Source organism: Hesperophylax consimilis, chromosome 29 (assembly GCF_061612785.1).
Source record: "Hesperophylax consimilis isolate HC1 chromosome 29, BYU_Hcon_1.0, whole genome shotgun sequence".
In the NCBI taxonomy this organism is placed as follows: Eukaryota; Metazoa; Arthropoda; class Insecta; order Trichoptera; family Limnephilidae; genus Hesperophylax; species Hesperophylax consimilis.
Window position 1 is genome coordinate 15,131,700 of NC_142864.1, and position 25,314 is coordinate 15,157,013.

General features: G+C 35.5%; 2 protein-coding genes across 4 annotated transcripts in view; both read right to left on the reverse strand.

The window, feature by feature from the left end:
- Positions 1-25,314, reverse strand: part of LOC149409902 (latrophilin Cirl-like) — an 847,643-nt gene that overhangs the window by 682,266 nt on the left and 140,063 nt on the right. The window contains exon 1 of one of the 3 annotated variants that reach the window (XM_089649260.1): positions 21,825-21,966. The exons of 1 other annotated variant lie outside the window; for it this stretch is intronic. The gene's annotated coding sequence lies outside the window, so the exon portion shown is untranslated. Of the gene's footprint in view, positions 1-21,824; positions 21,967-25,314 lie in introns of those variants that run through there. One more of the 3 variants, XM_089649261.1, reaches the window with a different exon arrangement.
- On the reverse strand, positions 11,739-12,416 carry LOC149409906 (uncharacterized). Its single transcript, XM_089649101.1, has one exon. It carries the CDS (start codon positions 12,414-12,416, stop codon positions 11,739-11,741), a length of 678 nt encoding a protein of 225 aa, XP_089505227.1.

Here is a 25,314-nt window from a genome sequence, read left to right on the forward strand (position 1 = left end):
TTGGTGACCTTCCGCCCTGCCTTCAGGTTTTCCGACGCTTTCTCCTCATGGTCTTTGGGATCTTCCCAACCCCAACTTACATCTTTTGTCGAGGCACAACCGGTTTCCTGGCTTAGGGGCGCGGAACCTGATCCACGTGAAACCTACCCAATGCCCTGCTTTCTCCCCCTAGGACTGCCTGGGAGCAGGTGACGACACCCCCCCACAAAAAATGAGGTGCACATTTCACCATTTTCTTTTATGCAGTACTTGCATACTGCGAATAACATTGTATGCATGGACATTTTGAAGGTCTTGTTTTAAAATTTTAAATGTAGACTCGTTATATCAAAAAAATTAGCGTCCTTGCGAGAGCTCTGAAGGGGTACCATCAGTACCTAAAACAGGGCGGGGAAGTGGTGGGCCTCCTCCAGAATGTTCTTTCCATCTAACAAAACATGGTTACCAAACTAGTAAGGTTAGAAATTAGGATTAGAATTATACATAATGTTTGCTACTAATAATAGCAAAAATGAGAGGGGATTCGACAAAACATTGCTTTGTTACTTTCGCGGAAACAATAAAAAGGACAATTGTACTTCCAAGGAGGAAAGAATCCTTCAGTACTTTGCACACCGTAGAAAAAAATGTGATTCATTCAAAACATCACTCAATTGTTTCATTACAATATTTCGATTCTGCACATCACTAGTGAATTGATCATTCTTATTTCAAACTGTTGACGTTCACATGTTCTACTATTCGATTCTACGTTATATTTTTTGTTTTTTTTTTTTTTATCTACAATGATAATCTTTAACGTCTCTCTGTAAGAGCAAATTAGATTTTAAATTTTTTTGGGAAATATCGTTTGATGATGACGGATTATTCAAATGGTAGCCATTTTGTGGGAAAAGTTTGTTTCAATTGGATATATTTGTTATAACGCGTTTAGAACCACTGACAAACGATATATTATATAAAATTTTCAATATTCATGATTTTTTTTGTAAATTTATTTTACGCTGTCGTAGAATTAGCCCCCATATGTTAGTGGCGATAAGATAACTGGTTTGATAAGCTTTTAGTAGTTTTTAAGTATATTTTTGGAATTATTAACTTTGTGATGAAATAATCGTATTGATAACCTAATAACTTTGTTTGCCAATTGGATGACTCAGCCATTACCGACTATGAAGGAAGGTCTATGAGCTAGCCGATGATAGCTATCTTCCGATGGGAGAGGACATCACAACAAACAGTTTTTACGGTAGGTACAGCTTAGGAACACCTGACAGCCTCGGTTGAGGGTTAAGGCTCTCGACTAGCAATTCGAAGGTCGCGGGTTCAAATCCCAGTGTGCGCAAGTAAATATTGTGTTATTTATTAATTAAAAAATATTTCTACTAAACTTGTGGCACGTTCCAGAGCGGAAGATACTCTCAGTTTCCCCCTAGTGTAAGATCACCATTCAGAATTGAAACGTTGCTTGAAATGGCTTTAGTCGTGTTTGGTGACCAGATCTGAATAGGCAGTTACTCCCACACCTTCTTCTCCCCCATCTCCTTAGACTCTCCACTACCTTCAGCCTCACAACGTACCCCAAATGGGGGATGCCATAGTGGCTCCGGTAGCGATGGTTGGGAGCAGTTGGGACTCTTGTGAGGTATTCACATAAAAAAACTTCTTCATTTGACCATTTTACGCGTAACATTGCAAAATACTCGGTTTTCTGAAACCAACTATCCCGTCGTTTCGCCGCAGGGGTGAGCAGAGAGGATAGACCGCCACCAACGACCGGTCAGTGGCCGAGTTGGTATCGCGTTTGGGTCCCACCCAAACGTCGTGAGTTCAAGTTCTCGGTTAGCTCCTCCATCGCAACACAACCAACATTTTCCGCTAATGGTGGTGGTAGTAGGAGATTTTCAAATATTGTCAAGTTATTCGTAACCCGGTAATGTTTGCCTTTCTTAAAAAAGGTTATTCGTAACCCGGTAATATTTGCCTTTTAAAAAAAAGGTTATTCGTAACCCGGTAATGTTTGCCTTTCTTAAAAAAAAGGTTATTGGTAACCCGGTAATGTTTGCCTTTTAAAAAAAAGGTTATTCGTAACCCGGTAATGTTTGCCTTTCTTAAAAAAAAGGTTATTGGTAACCCGGTAATGTTTGCCTTTCTTAAAAAAACCTGTTTCTATATATTATCATCATTATTAATAATAGAGACTAGATATGATGGACTCGCCGAACGTCACAGCGGTGCTGCCAAGGTCTGTTATCTATGAGAGGATAGTGTGTCAGCGCTTTATTAGCAGCAGACACATACCTGGACGAGTGACCAACCTCGTGCTGGCACTGTTGGTGGACGCGGTGGACTCTGTCGCTGCAGCAGCTGGTCCAGATTCTTCACCACTTAGGATTCTTGCTGCATTCTCCATCTTCTATCTTCGTGCCACCTGTTCCTGTACTTCATTTTACTTAACTTTATTTTTGTAATATTTAATTTTTTCGTAATACCTGGATCAATTATAAAGCGCTCCTGAGGTGATATCTCACAAAAGCGGCGCTATACAAATTGTCCAATAAATTAATAAATTAATGAATTACTTATATTACATTAATAGATCATCTCAGACATACTTTTATGTTATTCTGACTATCGAACCCGACTCGAGCGTTTAAAATAAATAAATTATTCAGTTGTTTTTTTTTAATCAATTGCTTTTTACTCAATACATTACAAAAGTGAGTAATAATCAATTTTATTTGATTCACTAGGTCGTGCAACGTTTTCCTCGGGCGTACCCAAATTCTTCTACCGTAAATTTTTTTGTCATTCCTTGAACCATAACCGGTTATTCTGACAATAGTTATTTAAGTCACCTGTAATTACATAATCATTTAGGTTAAATTTGATAAACATTTAAGTTAAAGCCACTAGTAATTAGTCACTAGCTATAAAACTTATTTATAAGCCAAAAGTAATAAGTTGTAAGTCTAAGTGAAAGTAATAAATTAAATGCATAAATTAAATTCTTAAGCGCCATTGAAGTGATTTTCTAACGATAACGGCGCTATACAAATAATCCAATCCTTATTGTTATTATTACAGGTTTGTACAGTTTGGCATCATCGGCAAATAATTTTTGGGATTTTGGGACCCAAACGCGATGCCAATTTAGCCACTGATAAATGACACGTTATTGTTATTAATATTATTTTATTTATTTATTATTTATTAACGCCGATTATTTTCCCAACTTTTGGACTTTTACTATACCTTTTTAGTTATTTTATACAAAACCTTTTTTTCATCTTTACATTTATGGTTAATGACACATGTCGTGCCGTTTGTTTTTAAATAAATAAATAAACTTCCTTGTCACATATTTTTTATTACGCTCCTTACTGCGTTCTTCCACCCTAAATGCCCTAACTGTCTAAGCGTCCCTATGAATCTTAACAATTAGACTTTATCAGCTTTGCATTCTCTCTGGATTTCCACTTTTTGTACATGGTTTAACCACACATTCGCCTCAGAAATCGCATTTGTACAGCGTTCAGTCTACTTTCAACTTTCCTCTGCCAATTACACGCCTTACTGTCACACATCAGGGATTTATATATACTGGTTTTCTGACTTCGATTAATTCTTTAAAAATTCTCAATTTTAGCGTGTTAGTTAATTCGCTGATATTATTCATTTCAAAGGCTCAACTTTAATTTCAAAACAGTCAAAGTAAAAACTTGTTTTTCGGTGCCTGACGACGCTTGCACTGAAGAGGTCAATTTTATTAAAGCAATTGAGAGCAAATCATTTGTTCATTTCAAATGCTCTTTTTATAGAAATATAGTTTGACGTCTAGTGAATTCATTATTATTTAAAGAAGAGTGACATTTATTATTTTTAATTATTTATTTGTCACTCTGGTAGCAATTGGCCATCCAGGGAGGCCATTGATAACAGATTTAGATAAGCATCTTCAGACCGGTAAAATTTCAAGTAAAAGCATTCATTTTATTTATTTATTTCTTGGATAATTTGTATAGCGCCGCTTTTGTGAGACATCACCTCAGGGGCGCTTTATAATTGATGCAGGTATTACAAAAAGAATGTGAAGTTAAGTTAAGTAAAATGAAGTACAGGAACAGGTAACACGAATATAGAAGATGGAGACTCTCCAGCAAGAATCCTAGGTGGTGAAGAAACTGGACCAGCTGCTGCAGCAAGAGAGTCCAGTAGTATGGTAAATAGAGTTAAAGCCAACTCAACAAAATGTCTCAGATGAAACGTTAAAATGTTATTTAAAGCCGTTTCTGTCGGCTATCACCTGTACATGATTTACCTATTAACCATAGACATATGAATATTAGTAGACCTGCCCTAAGTGATTAAAAGCGTATTATCCCCACTCCCCATACCGCTTCCATTGGAGCCGGCTGTGCTCGCGTATGGCCTCAAGTGAAATTTGAAAACGTGACGTCATCATTCTTGTGCGAACTATGGTCGAGGCATCATCGGTTCATTTTACGAAATAACACGGCAAAATGTCGACTTGTACTATGAAAACTTGTAAAAATAGATGTGAAAAAGAGAATAAACCCAATTGTCGTATTACATTCCATATATAAGCATTATTTTACTTTATTTTAAGCATATTCACATTGTATAATATGGATCAGTTGTAGAAACATGTCTGGACGCGAAACACAAAGCTGGTTGGTTGCTGGGAAGTAAATTATGAACATTTATAAAAGTGTCTTAACTAAATACTTAAACGAAATATTCGACTCTGAAAATAGAACCGAATTTTTTTGCCGAATTTGGACTTCGCAAATTTGTTCACAACGTGGCGAGTAATTTGCGCTCCCATGTAAAAATGTCTATTCATTCAAAAGCAGATTTTACTTTTAAGAAGTAGATGGTGATATTATAATGCGAGATGCCTATTTACTGTCAGATTGATTTATTGACGAATCACAGTCAGCTTCACTCCCTTCGTTCTTCAACAGTTGATTTTACCCCTCGCCATTATCTTCTCGTCTATTAATTCCTATGTCTGTGCTATTAACCAAAATATATACTAAGTCATAAATTTGCAATGCAATCAATCGAGACTTCGAGATTTTGCCGCGAGAACACGCCGGCTTTCCCGCAGTTTCTAGAACGGTCGCGATCGTTCTACTAGGAAAGTATCAGTGGCTCCAGACGATTGTGGGCAGTTGGGACTCTCTTGGTATCTCTAAATAGTATAAAACAAAGTCGCTATCCGCGTCTGTCTGTTTGTGCGTGTAGTTGTTCTTCTAAACTACATAATGGATTTTGAGAGGGTGATACTCCAATCGGGGATACCATAGTATCAGTGGCTCCAGACGATTGTGAGCAGTTGGGACTCTCTTGGTATCTCTAAATAGTATAAAACAAAGTCGCTATCCGCGTCTGTCTGTTTGTGCGTGTAGTTGTTCTTCTAAACTACATAATGGATTTTGAGAGGGTGATACTCCAATCGGGGATACCATAGTATCAGTGGCTCCAGACGATTGTGAGCAGTTGGGACTCTCTTGGTATCTCTAAATAGTATAAAACAAAGTCGCTATCCGCGTCTGTCTGTTTGTGCGTGTAGTTGTTCTTCTAAACTACATAATGGATTTTGAGAGGGTGATACTCCAATCGGGGATACCATAGTATCAGTGGCTCCAGACGATTGTGAGCAGTTGGGACTCTCTTGGTATCTCTAAATAGTATAAAACAAAGTCGCTATCCGCGTCTGTCTGTTTGTGCGTGTAGTTGTTCTTCTAAACTACATAATGGATTTTGAGAGGGTGATACTCCAATCGGGGATACCATAGTATCAGTGGCTCCAGACGATTGTGAGCAGTTGGGACTCTCTTGGTATCTCTAAATAGTATAAAACAAAGTCGCTATCCGCGTCTGTCTGTTTGTGCGTGTAGTTGTTCTTCTAAACTACATAATGGATTTTGAGAGGGTGATACTCCAATCGGGGATACCATAGTATCAGTGGCTCCAGACGATTGTGAGCAGTTGGGACTCTCTTGGTATCTCTAAATAGTATAAAACAAAGTCGCTATCCGCGTCTGTCTGTTTGTGCGTGTAGTTGTTCTTCTAAACTACATAATGGATTTTGAGAGGGTGATACTCCAATCGGGGATACCATAGTATCAGTGGCTCCAGACGATTGTGAGCAGTTGGGACTCTCTTGGTATCTCTAAATAGTATAAAACAAAGTCGCTATCCGCGTCTGTCTGTTTGTGCGTGTAGTTGTTCTTCTAAACTACATAATGGATTTTGAGAGGGTGATACTCCAATCGGGGATACCATAGTATCAGTGGCTCCAGACGATTGTGAGCAGTTGGGACTCTCTTGGTATCTCTAAATAGTATAAAACAAAGTCGCTATCCGCGTCTGTCTGTTTGTGCGTGTTGTTGTTCTTCTAAACTACATAACAGGGATTTTGACAGGACAATCACTTAGAGAAGGTTTATATAATAATAATTATATTTGGCTAATTTATACAGCTCCGTTTTCGTGAAAAATCACCTCAAGGGCGCTGTACAAATATATTTATTAAATAATATAATAATAATAATGATTTATTGTCTTCTTTTCTTAGAAATATACTTATAAATATAACATATAGAGATAATGATATCCTCACTGGGATTTCCCGTGCTGAGGATTTCATTTACATATTATAATTTAATTATAAGAAATTAATATTACAGCAAAGTAACATTTGAATTTAATTATAAACATATATCACCAGAAATAAACTCGTAATTAAGTACTCATATTCATTCACTCAACAATGAACCTGTCATCTCTAAAACGGAATGTAAAGACCTCGGCGTTTACCTTGATAGCAAACTAGTATTTAATAAGCACATTGACTCAATCGTTAATAGGTCATATAAAATGCTTGGTTTCGTGCTACGTGTAAGTAAAATATTCAGTAATCCGCGTACAATTGTAATGTTATATTTCGCATTAGTCAGAAGTACACTGGAATATGCATCGCCTATTTGGAATCCGCAATATAAACTTTACATAGATAGTATAGAACGAATGCAAAACAAATTTATAAAATATATTACCCACAGATTCAACAATAATTTTGAGTGTACATTTGAAACTTTGCAGCGAAGACGAGCAGTAGCTGACTCAATATTTATACACAGAATTTTAAACAATGAGATTGACTGTTCTGAACTTTTGTCCCTTATTAACTTTAACATACCTTTGAGACGTACACGACATACAGTGCTATTCCACACGCTAAATTATAAAACAAATGCAGCATCTAATTCGACAATTAACCGAGCTCTTCATACTCTAAATAATATTTGTATTAACTCTAACATTGACATTTTTTCGGATTCACTGCCCAAATTCAAACGTGGCATCATGTCAATAATTTAAAGAATTCAATGCTCATACATACAGACACACACACACACAAACACTCACACACACATTACACACGTCAAACACACACCTATAAACTACACAAGTCACCTGGTAATTAAGGAACAAACATACCACTTAGCAGACATTACAAGGAAACATATCATAGGTACCCAACATGAAGTATCTTATTCCTGTATATTGTTTCATCTCTGTAAATTATGTACTGTTTGTATCAATAATATAAAATAAAAAAAAATTTAAAAAAATATATCATGGAGCATAATTTTTTATTTATTTTTTAAATAATTTTAAAATAGTGTTTATTTGTATAGTTCAGTTTAGTAGATTCGGTTTTAGTCTGTGTTTGATATAGGTATATTTTCTATAATGCATGCATATTTTATTTATAGAAAAGAAAAGTCAATGTTTATTAATCAAGTCGTAAAAAAAACTTTGCGGTTGCTTACATTGCTAATGCTGGCTAAGAATTGTTAGATACATGAAAATAATGTACTACGGAATTGTATATCATTAAAGGCCTAGAGAAAAGTCCGCGATGGTATATGTCTATATTTTAAGGATAACCCCCAGCAACGCTGGGTACACGTCAGCAAAAAAACAACAAAACTTAGTTTCATTTAAAAAATGATTTTTTTTTAAACAAAAATGTTCCATTTGTAAATTTCACGGGCAACTTAGTTCTATCTGTCATGGATAAAATATTTTTGGAGCAACATGGTTCTATTAACATTGTGTTTGAGCTCATTCGCTTGGAACAACAAGGTTCCATTTGACGCTTGCGTGAAACTGAGAAAATTTGTGAAAAAAAGCACTTTTATAACAAAGTAAATATGCATAACGTACCAATTGTATTTATTTATTTATTTTATTTATTATTTTTTTTTATTATTTTATTTACGCCCTAATGGGCTTTTACATGAAAATATACATTTACATTGATTACAATAATTGAACATAAGAAGATAAAAGGAGTTAATTGTAAGAAAGCAACACATATAATAAAATTTTGTGCAAATTAGCAAAACACTAATAAGATGGATTCAATATAAAATATACCCAAGCATGAAATAGTAAGTAAAAGAAAGTTCAACATAAAAAGTAAGTAAGTGGGTGTGTTTAAACCCAGTATTAATTGTGTGTTTAACAAATCGATAAACCAATATAAATTAGAGTGTAACTTACTCGTGAGGTAAAGAACATTATAACAGAGATTTAAAAAAAAAAAAATAACAAAATAAGAGTTGCACCTGTAAAAAGCAAAAACTAATAGAATTTAGCAATATCGACATGAATAAGAAATAATAAGATCTGAGATGGAACATAGTGTTATGTATAAAAAGTAGTTAGTAGGTATATGCATACAATTATAAGTGTATAGTAGAGCAAATAAAAAACAAACAAATATGGATATAATTTACTTGAAAGGTTTCGAATGGGAGAAGATGTAATAAAATTATTAAAGCTATAAAAGTTAATTATTAGCCGATAGAATCGAAATAAGTTGCCTTTTAAAGCTCACAAAATTGTCAAAACCAAATATATCTATAAGTTCACAGTATTTATTCGCAAGGTTGTGAATTCTAGGAATTGGTGAAAAAATAGAATAATTAGTGTTGAGGTTCTTGTTAAATTTAAAAGTATCTTTACTGCGAGTTTGCCTAGCAGGAACATTAATGCAAATAAGTTCCAACAAATTAGGGCTGTCAATTAAAGATTTGATAATTTTGAATAAAAATAGCAAATCAATTAACACTCTTCTATCAGATAATTTAAGAAGTTTAGTTTCAGCAAGCAAGTTATTGTAATTTATAAATTCGATTGGAATTTTCATTTTAAAATTAATGTACCGAAGGAATTTATTTTGTACCTTTTCTAATGATTGAGAATGGACCTTGTAGTACGGTGACCATACGGTGGAATTGTATTCTAATTTGCTTCGTACTAACGAGCAATACAGATGTTTTAATGTTGACATACTTTTAAAATTTGCTCCCATTCTCAAAATAAAACCTAGTATTCTCATCGCATCGCTTGTTATTTCATCGATGTGTACGTTAAACTGTAGACTCTCGTGGAATATAACACCAAGATCACGAATCTGTGATACACGAAGAAGATTAGCACCATTCATAAAATAGGAAAAATTAAGTGGATTTTTGCCTTTGTAAAAACTGATAATCTGGCATTTACCTAAATTTAGTTGCAAATCATTGACAGAACACCACGCACATAGTTTATTAAGGTTCAACTGCAAAATTGCGCGATCGTCATCGTCTTTGATTATTCTGTATATCTTCAGATCGTCGGCAAATAACAGGACTTTAACATTAGTAAAAATATTAACAATATCATTGATAAACAAACAAAATAATATTGGGCCCAAGTGAGATCCCTGTGGTACTCCGCTCGAGGCAGCAAATGTATAAGAAGTAAACGAATCTATCTTGACTGCTAAGTACCTTCCTAATAGATAACTCTTAAACCATTCCAACATACTCCCTCTTATTCCCAACAATTTTAGTTTACGTAATAATATTTTGTGGTTTACTTTATCAAATGCCTTACTGAAGTCAGTATATATGGAATCAGTTTGATGTGATGCATTAAGGGCATTAACAATATCATTCGTGTACAATATCAAATTGGTAAGAGTAGATCTACCTTTAATGAATCCATGTTGAAGGGGAGAGATGGTTCGATTGATTCGGGATATCAACTTATCTAGTACTAGGCTTTCAAAAAGTTTGGGTAAAGTAGACATTATACATATTGGCCTATAATTTGTTACTTCGCTCTTATTACCTTTTTTGAAAATGGGCGTTAAAAGACTAAACTTCCAAAGGTCCGGGAATACACCTGATGAGAGTGACTTTGTAAATAACTTATGAATAGGATATGACAATGTATGCATACAATTTACTAAAAACCTGGGCGGAACATTATCAGGTCCTGCGGATTTTCGGGAATCAAGACTCTTCAGCTTAGATATAATATCGTCTATGGTTACATTACAGTCAGATATATCAAGAGTTTCAACCAAATCAAAGCACGAAATATTGCTGTCTTCACTTGCATTAATGTAAACGCCGCTAAAAAAATCAGCAAAAAGATTAACAGTTTCCTGAAGATTTTGGGATAATTTAGAATCGAATGACACACTACTAGGTATGTAAGTACCATTTTCTTTTTGGGATTTAACATATTTCCAAAAGAAATTTGAGTCGTCCATGATAGAGCCTTCGACATCACTAATGTAATTTTTGTAACATTTTGCGGAGAGCTTATTGCACTCTGCCCTCAATTTTTGAAACGCAGTATAATCGATGGCCAGGCGACTTTGTTTGAATCTCTTATGAGATAATTTTTTGAGGTAAATTAAGTCTATCAGGTCTTTTGAGAACCATTTTGGGTATAGAGTTTCTCTGTAAGTCGTTAAAGGAACAAATTGTTCAATTGCAGAATTAACGATGAAGTAAAATTTTTTAAGGTGTACATTAATATCATCGTCGCTATCAAAGAATGACCAGTCAGTCTGTTTAAGGAAATTTGAAATTTTAACATAGTCAGCTTTTTTGAAATTTCGAGTTTCTACTACCTTTTTTACGATAGGAATTGGTTTAAGATTTGACATGCATATTTCTAGTGGTGGATGGTAAACATCGACAGGTAATAGAATTTCGGTACTTCTCACAACACAGATGTCAGACACATTTGACAGTGCCAAATCCAACGTACGACCTCCTATATTATGAACATTATTACACTGTGTTAGACCTAAGAACAGTGCCATATCTCTAATAACACGAATATTAACATTAGAACAAGAATTGACAGAATTCATATTACACCAATCATAATGTGGCAGATTGTAATCACCAACTAGAAGTAGTTTAGTATTAGGATATTTAGCACAAATTGATTCAACCTCATCGCAGTGATTGCTGTAGCTTTGGACATCAGAATTCGGAGGTAAGTATGCACATCCCACTATTATTTTACCTCTAGAAGTGTTCACATTGACAAATAGTTGCTCGATGGATGTGTTTTTTGTGGATATTTTTGAAGAACTGAGATTTTTGGAGATAGCAATGGCTACACCACCTCCTCTCGTTTTGGCACTTGTTTTAGAATTCCTATCCATACGGTAGATGTTGAAATTAGGGAAGCCTAATTCGGCAGAATTGATTCCTGAGTCGAGCCATGTTTCGGTTAAAATGAAGATATCACTGCTGATAGTTGCCGCCGAAGTCAGCAACATGGGAAGTTTAGTGCGGATCCCTCTCACATTTTGGTAGTAGCATTTTATTTTTGTTGTTTCAGTTTTTTGGCGCACATTCAATAATTTTAGGTACAGAGTTCACATATTTGATAGTTATATTGGTTTCACCGTTGTTCTTCCTCGTCTCGAGTTGTTGGCGTAAATCTAGAAGTTGAGTCCTCTGCAATGGTGTTTGGTCGTTACTGGCCTTTATACCGTTTTTCAGTTTTGCGTTCCTGGACAAAACCTCACGAGCCGAGACAGAGTCATTGAATTCGACCTTAATCGGTCTAATTTTGTTGGACTTTTTTACACCAAGTCTGTACGACTTAACCACACTCGGTATTAATTCATTATTTATATCACTAATCGCTGAAACTACTTTATCGCTGTCCATTTTAATAATTGTTGTTGTTGATTCTGAAATACTTTCGGGAACATTAAATAAAATAATGTTCTTTGACCGGGTTTTTCTTTCCTCGGCCTCTGCGAGCAAATCATTTATTGAAGATGAAGTATTTGTCGGGTTAGTAACAATAGACTGAGTATCCGTTACACTTTTTAATGTTGACAATTCTCCTTCCAACATTCCCATACGAACAGCCATCAATCCTGTGGTTCCTAACAGATCCGTTGTTATCGGGGTAATTTTACCCATTTGCTCCTTCGTAAATTTGTTGCCGGGGTCATTAATAATTTTTATCAGCGAACAGAGTAGATCCTTGGCCTTGGTCATATAGTTAAGAGAGTTCTCGTTTAAATCCATAATAAAATTTATTTAAAAAGAGTTAAAAATATGTTAACTTTATTCGTAATTAGTTTATACACAAACGCCTGTTTCCCGCAAACTGTTTAGCACTATTCAAAAGTGACGACACTTTCGACCAATGGCGATAGTAATGACGGACTGATAATGCGCCTGCGCGTTTGGAATTTGAATCAACTTTAGGTTTTAACAATATTACAAGCAAAAAATGGCAGTTAGCCAAAAAGTCAGCTAGTTACATATATGACGACGTGACGTGACGCGCCTTTTTATAGAGAACATTTCAGACCCGTAGGTAGAAACGCCGAACGCGCGCATTGCATCTAGAGTGTTCCCGCTACAATGCGTCGTGCATTGGCGATCGTTCCAGAATAATAATAAATTTTATTCATTTCTTACACAATTACAAATTAGGATTTATTGCATATAAGAAATCAGGTTATATAAATTTTTTACAAAAGACTGTTTTCAGTATTTATACATAAAAAAAGAAATTTCAAGAAATGTGGAATTTCCAAAAAAATTTCAGGCAGCGGTGAAAGATCTCGTCAATGTGGAGAGACTCTTTCAAGAATCAGAAGAATTTCCCTTCTGAATCTCTCCTCACTGATGCCAAATATATCAATCTCGGAGGAGATTTGGTTCAGGAGCAATATACTCCTCCCTACCGGGAGAACCATTGCCAGGTTAGTTCTGCAGGCAGGAAAATAGAATAATCTATGATGACGTTGTCTAAGATAGTCATCTGGAACATAGAGACTCACGCGCTCCAAAATGGCTGAGTTCTCAATATAGCCTCGCAGCAGTCTGAATAAGTAGGTAGCGGCATACCCCTCCCTTCTGAGCTGCAGGGAGTGAAGTCCCAGCATGCCCAGTTGACGGCCGGCATAGTCCAGTGGTAACGCATTGGACTGCCATTCCGAAGGTCGCGGGTTCGAACCCGGCGTGCGCAAATAAATTTTATTTGATTAATTTGTGTTATTTTAAAATTAATTAATTCAAATAATATATAGTATATTTGCGGCACGTTCCAGAGTGGAAGATACTACCAGTATCGCCCTGGTGTAAGACCACCATTCAGAATAGAAACGTTGCTCCAAATGGCTTTAGCCGTGTTTAGTGACTAGATCTGAATAGCCAGGTACTTCCCCACCTTCCTCTTTCCCTTCCCCACTTACCTTCAGCCTCACAACATCCCCCAATTGGGGATGCCATAGTCTCACTGGCTCCAGACGGGAGCAGTTGGGACTCTTGTGAGGTATTCACTATAAAAAAAAAAAGAAAGTTCGTCGGGTAGAGCCATGGATAGTGGCCGTACTCCCTCATGTAGAGAAATCTTAGAAACTTTTTTTGAACTCTCTCCAACATGAGGGAGCACCCCAACTCATGAGGATTCCAGATAAACGAACCACTCTCCAGCCTACCGCGGACCAGGGAGAAGTATAAAATCTTCAGAGCACGGGTATCCCGAAAAACTCTGACGGTTCGGAGAACAAACCCTAACATTTTTAAGGCCGACTGGCACACCCCTTCGATATGAGGACGAATACGATATGACAGAATATTCTCGTAGCATCGCTACATATATACGAGGCGTATCCAGAAAGTAAGTGTACTGAGGCTCTCACGACCGAATGAATTTTATTTTCGACATGTTGGCTACACTTACATGTAGCCTGACTCTTCCCCTCCGCAACGAGACCGGTTCAAGGTCAGTACGTTGAGAAGTGTCGACGCGACAACACGTTTCGTGAAAAATGTCAATACAATCTCCCGCCAAGTGCGAAATACGCGGCGTCATCCGTTATCACGTTTGGAAGGGAAAACCTCCGTTTGAGGTTTATAATTGGTGAGAACTGCATATGGTGATAAAGCTATGAATTGTACGAGTATGTGCAAGTAGTATCGCGAGTTTAAAAATGGTTCTCACCTCTTCACCCTCCGCCAAAAAGTTCAAAACCACAATTTCAGACAAGAAAATTATGGCATCCGTGTTTTGGGACTGTCATAATTAGGCATAATTTTGATTTAATATCTGCCTCAAGGGGAGACCATCAACTCTGCAAGAGAGACCCTAAAAAAATTGCGGAAGGCGATTCAAAACAAGAGGAGAGGCATGCTGACAAAGGGAGTCAGCATGCTGCACGACAATACCAGACCACACACGGCCAACGCAACGAAGGAACTGCTTGCATCGTTTAAATGGGATGTCCTAAACCACCCCGCGCATTCCCCTGACCTAGTACCTTCAGATTTTTATCTCTTTACCTCCCTGAAGCTGTACATGGGTGGAAAAAGGTTTTCAACAGACGAGGATGTAAAGGGGGAGGTGGAGAAGTGGACAAAGGGGTTGGCGGGAAACTACTTCGAGGAAGGCATCAAAAAGTTGATACCCCGCTTCACCACCTGCATTGAGAGGAATGGCGACTATGTCGAAAAATAGCTTACATATTTACTTCGGTAACCATGTAAGTTTTATGTTTCAATAAATAAAATTGTAACCTACAAAAATTCAGTACACTTACTTTTTGGATATGCCTCGTATTTAACAAACTCATCTCTCCATCGTATCCAAAGAAAATAAACTTTTAAGCATTTGAGTAAAGTGGGTATTTGACTTTTGATGCATTGATTAGATTTTTTTCACTATTCCATGTTGGTGGATGTTATTAAGTTTGTATATTGTAACTGTCCAGGCGTGATCGGTTTTCTTTCCAGTCTTATCCACAAGTATTCATCAAAAAGGCGAAAAAAATGTGCATTGTCAGACTCCTGGGCGCGTGCGCGATCATACAGGTCAAATAATCTAAAACATCACTACAATGGATTATAAATACACCAGATGGACCTTTGGTGAACAAAAAAATCCATTTTAAATTCCATGTTTTTGACACCAAAACTTGGCAAATTTATAAAAAACTCTTTGTTAAGTATTTTTGCGCTACTCAAGAATTTAATACGAAAACCCTGACGAAATCCGTAATGGCAGTGTTAACTTCTTTGTTTTTGTTACTTTTAAGATACTATCCGTGTGTGGACAGTGCTAAAGTGAAGCTTAAGGCGATGCACAACGTCGTGTAATATTTTAAATTGAGCCGCTATCAATAACAACCCTTACGTAGATGGCGATAAGGTTTAAATTCCCGCTTAACACCATCCGCCTGTTTTGATTCATGCAAGAAAAAAACATGGCCAAAAAGTGCCTTTTATTTTATTTTGTGGATGTTCAGGGGAAATTTTTTTTTTTTCCGATCATTTTATAAATAACGTAATTTCCCACATTAAACAATAAAATTATAACCGAAAATGGGTTCGTAAGAAGGAGATTTTGAACTTTAAAGCAGTTTTCATAGGCCTTATACATTATTTTTTCTGGGCTTATAAAAAGACTTATCTAAAAAGTAATCGATTAGGTCCAGATGTATTCTACTCGCGGTATTTAATTAAAGCATCTGAAACATTTCTAGGCGACCAAATTTTCAAATCAAAAACACATGATTTTGCATTACTATGTACGGCATCGCCTTAATGCTAAATTACTATTTTAGATTAATTTAATAAAAAAATTGGTTTACACTATGAATACCAAAAATATGCTTTCAATAAATTGAAGCTTTTTCTATCGTTTCCCTTGAGTGGAATACAAATATAAAATTTAATTACTCAATAAATAATATAAATGTAAATTACTAAAATTATTATTTTTTCAATAGAAATGTATGAACACATAAAATAAAAAACTTAAAAAAAATACAACATTAAAGCAAAGATTATCTGTGACAATTTCCTTTGATTAACTTTTTTGCTTTCTTGTAAGATTGTTTACAAATCCCTAAAAACCACTTTTGTGAATCGAGCGCTTCTAGACTCCGGGATTTGAACACGCGACCTCCGGCTTGCTAGTCGAGAGCCTTACTCCGGAGGTCGTCAAACTGCATACCTCTGCACTTTCCAAAAATAATCAGTAAATTATTATATACCTAATAAATATATATTTACTGCGATATAACTGAATTTCAACAGTATCGAAAATAATCGAAGGGCTCGAAATGAATGAATGAAACTTTCCAGATCGTGTCGGAACCATCTAATATAATGTGTACCAATGCTTTTCACATTACGCACGTAGTGTCGTAATTGCGTTCACTAAAAAATCTCAGACAATCATAATGAGAGTAGAACCTCCATTCAAAAACTAAATTCAAAAGTGAACAAAAAAATATCTAATCCCAAATGTAAGATGTTGATATAAATTGCTTGGCATTATTATGTCGATGGGCACGCTTGGTGATAAAAGAATTTGAGATAAGGTTACATTGAACAAAAATTCTTTATTTCAGAATTTGGGAAGGTTAATACGTACTCAAATATCCATGTTATCATATACACACATACCATAGAGGTATAAATAAATGTTTTAATAGTTTTTTGTGTTAGAAATTTATTAAAATTGCTGATATTCATACTCTAAGCTATAATAATAATAATAACACAGCATTTATATAGCGTAGTTTAGTGTCATATCACTTCAAATACGTTTAACTATAGCAAACTTAAAAACGGTTAATTAGTATAAGTGGTCATGTTCTTAAAATTATTCCTACATTGTGCCTTACCGAATACAGATCTAATATTATAACACTGAATATACTGTTTATACAAAGTGATGACAAAACTAAGAATAACAATAACAGCAGGATAGGACAAAACAAGAAAATTAAAACTAAAACATAATATAAAAAAAACAGTAGGCAGTTACAGGCCAAAAATGAGAATCTTCTGAGATTCTTGAGAGACATTTAAAAAAGGTACAATAAGGAGGCAACCGAAACAAAACAATTACCGGAAGTTTGAGAATATGGCTTATTAGATGAAGAGATTACCCATAGATGGCACCAGTAGCAGTCTATTAGGTTACCCATAGATGGCATTTATTCGATTACTGTAGAGACCGAGGGTAGATCATTGTAGAAATGTATTATATATATAAATAAGGTGGTAACCTTAAGGCTGAGGACCAGATTATTCATTGACAATCTATCACATTAAAAGTCCGAGTGTATTTTGTTGAGCCGGAGTTTTATTTAATAAGAGAGTTTATGATTTAGTTTTCATAGTTTGGCTTCATCCAAAATGTACTTCAGTTACATGATATAACGATTTAAGGGCACGCTCGACCTCGCGGCGGGAACAAATCAATTAGTTTCACACAATAAGCGGCCATTTCCAAATTGCACAATCACAAAATGTCTCGAGATAAGTGCTGAATACAATCATCATCTGGCTGACCGTTAGTCGCATTGTTTACACTGTACAAATGCCCACAGAGTGGTAGATACTCTCAGTATCGCCACGGTGAAAAACCACCATTCAAAATCGAAAAGTTACTTGAAATGCACACGGAGAAAAATGAGTAATACTAATTTATTAAGAATCTCTTCAAATTATTTGTATTCCGGTTAAAACGGGATTTTCAATTTGAACCAAAGAGAATTTAAGACGGCAATAAGCATACTATTTAACAAATCTGGTTAATCAGATAGTATTTATTTATTTATTTATTTATTTATTGGACAATTTGTATAGCGCCGCTTTTGTGAGATATCACCTCAGGGGCGCTTTACAGTTGATGCAGGTATTACAAAAATATAAATATCACAAAAATAAACTGAATTTAAGTTAAGTAAAATGAAATACAGAAACAGGTGACACGAAGATAGAAGATGGAGACTCTGCAGCAAGAATCCCAGGTGGTGAGGAAACTGGTCCAGCTGCTGCAGCGAAAGAGTCCACCGCGTCCAACAACAGTGCCAGCACGAGGTTCGTCATCCGTCCAGGTATGTGTCTGCTGCTAACAAAGCGCTGACACAATATCCTCTCACAGATACCAGACCTTGGCAGCACCGCTGTGACGTTCAACGAAGATAGAAAATGGAGACTCTGCAGCAAGAATCTTTGGTGGTGAAGAAACTGGACCAGCTGCTGCAGCGAGAGAGTCCACCGCATCCACCAACAGTGCCAGCACGAGGTTCGTCATCCGTCCAGGTGTGTGTCTGCTGCTAATAAAGCGCTGACACCTCAGATAGATAAGAGACCCTGGCAGCACTGCTGTGACGTTCGGCGAGTCCATCATTCATCTCCATGTAATCCTGTTCCTGGTGATTGTTGAAGTGGTGCATTCTGCCCGCAATAAAAAGCGACGGGATAATAAATTACCCTGAGCTTAGCAAAACACTTGCCTGTCGATCGATCTATTGACAATATTTTATGTAAAACTGTTATGCGTGTAAGATACATGTTCTCAAATATTGCAGAAATGGAATAGAATCGAATTTGTATGAATTTAATGGGTTTCGCACGGAACTGAGAGTAATTTGATCGGATTGAATGGGATTTTTATGATTACCATTATGATTACCATTTTATGATTTTATGATTTTTATGATTACCATTACCCATGCAAATAAATGTATGTACTTACTTATTATAAACTGTAATTTACTAACTGTTATTTGTGAAATGTAAATGGATTATACTGTTTTTCACAATAAATCAATAAAATAAAAATAAAAATAAAAATGAAATAAATAAAATTGCAAGCCGTTTTCTGATAAACTTTTAGAAAATTCGTAATATATAGGAACACGTGTTCATGCACCTGCATTTGCGATGATAATGATGAAATGCGAAAATATTAGGAGTTTTATGAACACGTGTTCCGACATAATGATAATACACAGTTTTTTACTAAAAGTTCAACGGGATATCTGTTAATTCATTCGTTAAGGGCCTGCAATCCCGTTTTTTTACTCCGTGTAAGCTAGTCTAGTGAGGTTATAGGTTGAAATGTAAACAATTATACCATGAGAAGAAACAATAAATAAAAATTAGGCCGTTTTTGATAACACGATCTAAATAGCCAGATATTTCAACACGTTTCTCTACCCAATATCGACACTATTTTCTAATTGGCTTCAGGTAGTAAATCGGTAGTAAAAAAGTAGAAAATCATCAAACTTGGAATAAAACTGTAAATTTGTATAAAAAACAAATCCCCCACAGACAATCTTCTTTATTTAAATGATGCGTGCATATATATTTCAGACTCAGTCTGTGTTCCGTTAAGACGGTTGTCATTCGTGGCTGCATCACATTATTAGCTTGATTCGGCCCGACCGCGACGCGACCATCTAGGAAACACCATTTGTGTCCGCATTTGATTGGTACAAAACACGGTGCAACAGAACGCAGCTAACGATAAGAAGTAAGTAAGCGATCAACCTCGATCTGCTCAACATCTCAGAGATATTTACCGAAATTAAAACACTGTGAAACATAGTTAACATCGCGAGTGATGTCCGCCGTTTGTGCAGTGATGAAATGCCATAGTAATCAGTGTTTTAAATGAGTTTTCGATCAACTTCCGTCTCCTCTACACGTAATTTAAGATATCGCCGTAACGAATTCCACTAGGAGATATTGGAAATTACCTATGGACGAGAGAATCATCAAACGGGCTGAAATCTTACGATTACTTTTTGTGTTGGTTGGGTCTAAGTCTCCCTAGAACAGAGAGAGGATATGGAGGCATTTCTCTGCCCCAATTACGGTGACGCAACATACAGCATCATCGACTGTTTGAAATGACTTTGTTGACTTTGAAATGAATGAAGTTTTGTAGAGTAACCAGATCTAAAAATCTAGGTACTCGAAACATCCCTACATATTTTTCTTTCCCTTCCTCACTTCCTTCAGACATTCGACCAATAGTAAACCACTGGCTACGGGCAGAGCTTCATCACATAAAAAAACAACTCACGCTAATTTTAGGATCCCGAATATCCTAATTTCTGTCGGATTTCATTATAATACCAAATTCAAGCAGCTTAACAATCCAAATAATAAACCATACAGAAGATCTACTAAAAAATACTTATTATTATTTCAGCAGAATAAAACGAATAATAAAATGATTGATGGAGAAACGCGAGTACTAGCAGAATTTGGATACCGAATAATGGACTTGTGCTAAAATGAGATCTGATTTATCATGGTAAAGACCTTCGCGTTTCATTGAAAACAGAAATTATGTGGTGAGGGAAGTAATATCCACGCAATGAATTACAGAATTGAAAAGATTATAGGAATTTCAAACCTGATTGAGTAGAAAAGTAATAGAGAGGGAGAAGTAAAAAAATATTTTTTTTGATAATCTAACAATAACAGTTTTTGGTTTCATATTGATTTTGGGTAAGTATTGAAAATTGTGCCTAGATGGAAAATAATTTCCGAAATGCTTTGTGGAGGGTCTTTTTAGGAAAGGAAGGAGTAAACCCGACCACAAACATGATAACATAACTACATTTAAACACCCCACGTATACAAGCAATCCATTGGCTACGAGAGGGAAATTTATATAATTGCCTTCCAGACGATATTAAAAAAGATAAAACGTCTCGGTATATTTAAAACAATATCGTTGTATAATATTTTAATGTTAATATTTATTTAGGTAACATTCTTGTTAAATAATAAAATAAGTGTAATTTTCATTTTTCTGGAATAAAAAAAAATGTGTTGGTGATTGCGAAAAGACAGAGACAAATCGTTCCACAGCCGAGCAGACCATTTCTCATATGATATGTGTGTCTGGCGTGTTTCCCGCTGAGCACCGATAGAACAGGAGCACCTACGAATGAAATAACGGTAGAACAGTGACAGTGTTTCCACCTGACGTCGGTGCTTTAAAGATTGCAATCCGTTTATCAAGACATGGGAATCCATCAAATGTATCGCCCGTTTCTGCATAAAGTTTGTTTCCTTCTGCAAGTGTTTTTAAGGTATTTTGGGGCTCCAGGCCAGAGGTGGCTGCCAAATTCAACAGTGGGACGCACTTGAAATTTGTACAGGGTCAGCAGTTAATAATTAGTATAATATTAAAGTATTTGCGAGGCCTTAACTAATAACTGTTAGAAATATGGTAAGGTTGATGAACTACCTAAGGTGCCAATGTTGGGTGGAAAGAAGTCTCACTTTGGATAGAACCTCAAGCATAAGGTTAGAACTATTGAAAAAAAATTGTCACCTAGGAGACCTACAAATGCAAAATTTGGGAGTGGAAAGCACTAATAGCTGTATGAAATTTGAATGGGATAAAGAAACGCCAATATGTATGGTGCCAATGTCCTGCCTTGATGGGAAAAAATAAGTAAACAGAAGCGTTGCTCGAAATGGCTCTAGCTCCAGATTCTTTGAAAGGACAGACACGAGTACTTCCCAATATTTCTCATTACCTTCTCGGCACAACAATTCCCAAAAAGGGGATGCTATAGTTTCACTGGTTCCAGACATATAAAAGTGGAAAATCAAATTACTAACCTTTAAAAAAACAATGATTTGCAGTCAAGAAGACAAAGAAGTACCTTTGTTAACACACACGAAATGCGTGGCGCACCCTCCTCAATATGAAATGACGCAGTGACAGTGTAACAAAGCCATTATTATAAAATTATGAAAACGACCAAAACAATGTCCGATCACAACATCGTTAACAATAACAGCAAAACAACCCTCGGGGAAACGAAAAATACACAGCAAAATTTACACTACATTACACGATACCAGAACTCAAAAATGTAGGAAAAGAAGAACAACGAAAAAACTAAATATCAGGGTATCAGAAAACTTAACGGGTGACCAACTGCAATTGAATTGGCAATACCGTACGGTTCAGTACACCAACCAATACTGAATGATAATTATTAGGTACTTACTTATTCAAAGAAGCGATAATAGAGGTGACTAGGCGACGATAAACTTCACAAGTACTATTGCCAAATGATAATAAATAAACACTGTTGATGTAATGAGAAAAGTCGGACAAGTGCTGAATAGGTCAATTATAAAACTATTTTTAATTTATAAATAGAGCATTGTTTCGCAAATCGAAGCTAGCTAGTACAAGTGATAATAAATGGACAGTGGACACAGTCTTCTCTTCTTCGTATGGCGAAAGAGTGGAAGTCATAGAGTAATGTTAAGGTTATTTAGCCAGTCTATGACATTGAGTCACTAGTTAAGCACAGATTTGCCACGGGGAAACTGATAAACGGAACAATCTTCTACGGCGTGTAGGTATTAGAATTTGTCCATGTAGTCCACATTCGCTCAATTCAGGATGCTGTTGTCGTATTTGATACTTTTGCTATAAATGCTTTGATGAGATCGACGTATAAATCATCGTAACTCCTCAGGCTTCTGGCATATTAACCATTATATTTCTTAAATACGGTGCCGGAAGGTCGGAGAAATTGTGTGTATTTCCAAATTGCAATAAAAACCAAATTTAAAAATGGACTGTATCCTAAACATTTTTTCAGAAAGGTAATCAAATACGCTATCAAATTTTATTATTAAGAATAAACATATAATATTATAAATAAAATATTGAAATGCAAACATAGGAAAGTTTTAAAAACGGCTCTCCTTGCGTTTTTTTGTGTAAACACTGAACTGCAACTACTGATAACGAAAATATTTTACTATCCAAATGTATTATAAACTTTAACTGCCACTTTAAAAAAAATATATAAATTTACTATATTAATTGTATTATTAAATTTTATTTTAATTAAACTTCAAGTATTTTATTAACTGCCACCTCATTTTTTTATCCTTTCGTATAATTAACAAAAAATTCATAAATTCTCAATTTTGCCCTGATGATGGACACTGTAACTTTGTCCGAAACTTTGGCTAAAGAAGGAGTTAGCGCAACACTGCATAACACCCCCAAAATAATAACAAAAATTTCATAGAGGTGTATATAAATTTTTTTCTGTGGTTAACTTTTGGATTTGAATGTAGAACGTGGTGTTTTCTGTTTTTAACACCGTTTAGATCAGATTTCTCACCTTGCCAGTAAGGTAGATACAACTATTTCTATGAGACCAAATAAGCTATTCCCAAAAGCAAACAAATTTACTCTACTGTTTGTTCGCAAAATCGAACAAGTTAGCTTGAGGGGTTAAAAATGTAAAACATCATGTAAAAAACCATCGCTTCGATAATAACGCGCTTATATTCATATCAGTTTACTCGGTTATTTAACAATAGGTACAATATCTAATAAACGTAAAATAAATACTGTCATACCATGGTCGCGCTGATAAGAGCAGTGTTTACGTTAAAAGTATTTTTCCTCAATGGATACCAGGTTGAAAGGCTTGTCGTTCTTACCTGAAATGAAAGAAAATACCAATATTAAAAATGATGTTCATTAAACATCGATATAGATTACATAAGGTGAGGTTATATCACGTTACACAATTCTGTCCACACAAATATAATCATAGCTTCATTATAAGGCTACATCGTTTCATAAATTTTCTTATATTATAGCCATATTAGCAAAAACCCGTTAAAAATTACGGCATATTATAATTTAAGGATTTGTGAAGCTGAAATAATTGATAAAATATTTGTCTCACGATCAAAAAATTGCGTAAATATTATGAATTTTCTTTATTTTTTTGTTGATAAATAATTAGAGAAATGATCTATGAATTGACACCGTTATTAGATCCGTCAAACATTTAAACAAAAGTCACATGCAAACATATTTATTTTGTGTGTGAAAAAGAGCGTAGCAAATTTTTGTTATGTTAGTTTACAGGAAAGACTCGTACATATTATTTATGTTTATTGTAAAAAACGCTTATGTAGCTGGAAAATATAATTAAACTCACGATATTATACTATTTGTTTTTTACAACATTAGAAAAAATAAACATTTCTCTAATAGAAGCTATTCTCGATAAGCTACACAGGATAGATATATACAATTTTTATTCTACATGATAAGACATGTAAAAACTTTAAATAACTTTTTTCGACATTTCAACTTTTTAAGGTAGATTTTAGGTAACAAAAGTTGAATAGTTTGCATAGGAAAATAAATATTCTTCTATGGAAAAATATTTTTGTATTAAACACATTTTGGACACCCTGTATATAAACACATTTTCTGGTAAGACGGTATAATTGCTGAATGCTGTAGAAATGATATCTCCGAGGCGCATATGTGGTAAAACAATGCAAGGCTGATGTAAGCGTAATGAGTAATATTAAAAAAAGGGACCCTCAGACGGTTTGGGCATGTAGAGCGAATGAACGAAGAAAGGAGAGTAAGGAGAATATATTACGCAAACGTGAAAGGTAAATGAAGTGAACCAGATACTTGAGTCGTGCCATGTCAAGAGAATAATAGAAGAGTATGTATGAATGTGAATGAGGCAAGGAGTGTGTCCAAGACCGAGTTGTTTGGGGGTCCGTCCTCTCTGTCCACACCTGATGATGGTTAGTTAGTTAGTGAGTTATCATTTTGTAGAAAAAAAGGTAAGTTATTACGAAAATAGAATCAGTCGGCGTACGGCGGGCGCTTGGAATTAAACCCCTAGCACACTGAGGAGTTCTAGGTGGCGGAAGGTGAGATTACAAGGGTTAACCACAGGAAGAAATCAAACAACATTAACTCGGATTCTTCATAACATTCATTAATGATTAATATTCTGTAATAATTCGGAGTTTTGACAAGACCTTACTCAATACCTGATTTAATAATAATAATAATAATGTTTATTTCAGCTGGACAGAGCGGTGTCTGCCTGCCATAAAAGTTTACATTTAAGTAAATACATACATAAAAAGAAAATCAATAAAGAAATAAATAAAAATAATAAAAAATGAATACATTGATGAGCACATTAGGACTTTATGGTGGCTTGAGTGAAATTCTCCATCTCTGGTGTAGAGGTGCTCCCTGCCACTGGGCAACGGCCTGGACAAGAGTGTTGTCCGATCTCTGGTA

Bases quoted from the DNA above. Each gene is read 5' to 3' on its own strand.
- LOC149409906 (XM_089649101.1), bottom strand. From the start codon at position 12,416: ATGACCAAGGCCAAGGATCTACTCTGTTCGCTGATAAAAATTATTAAT.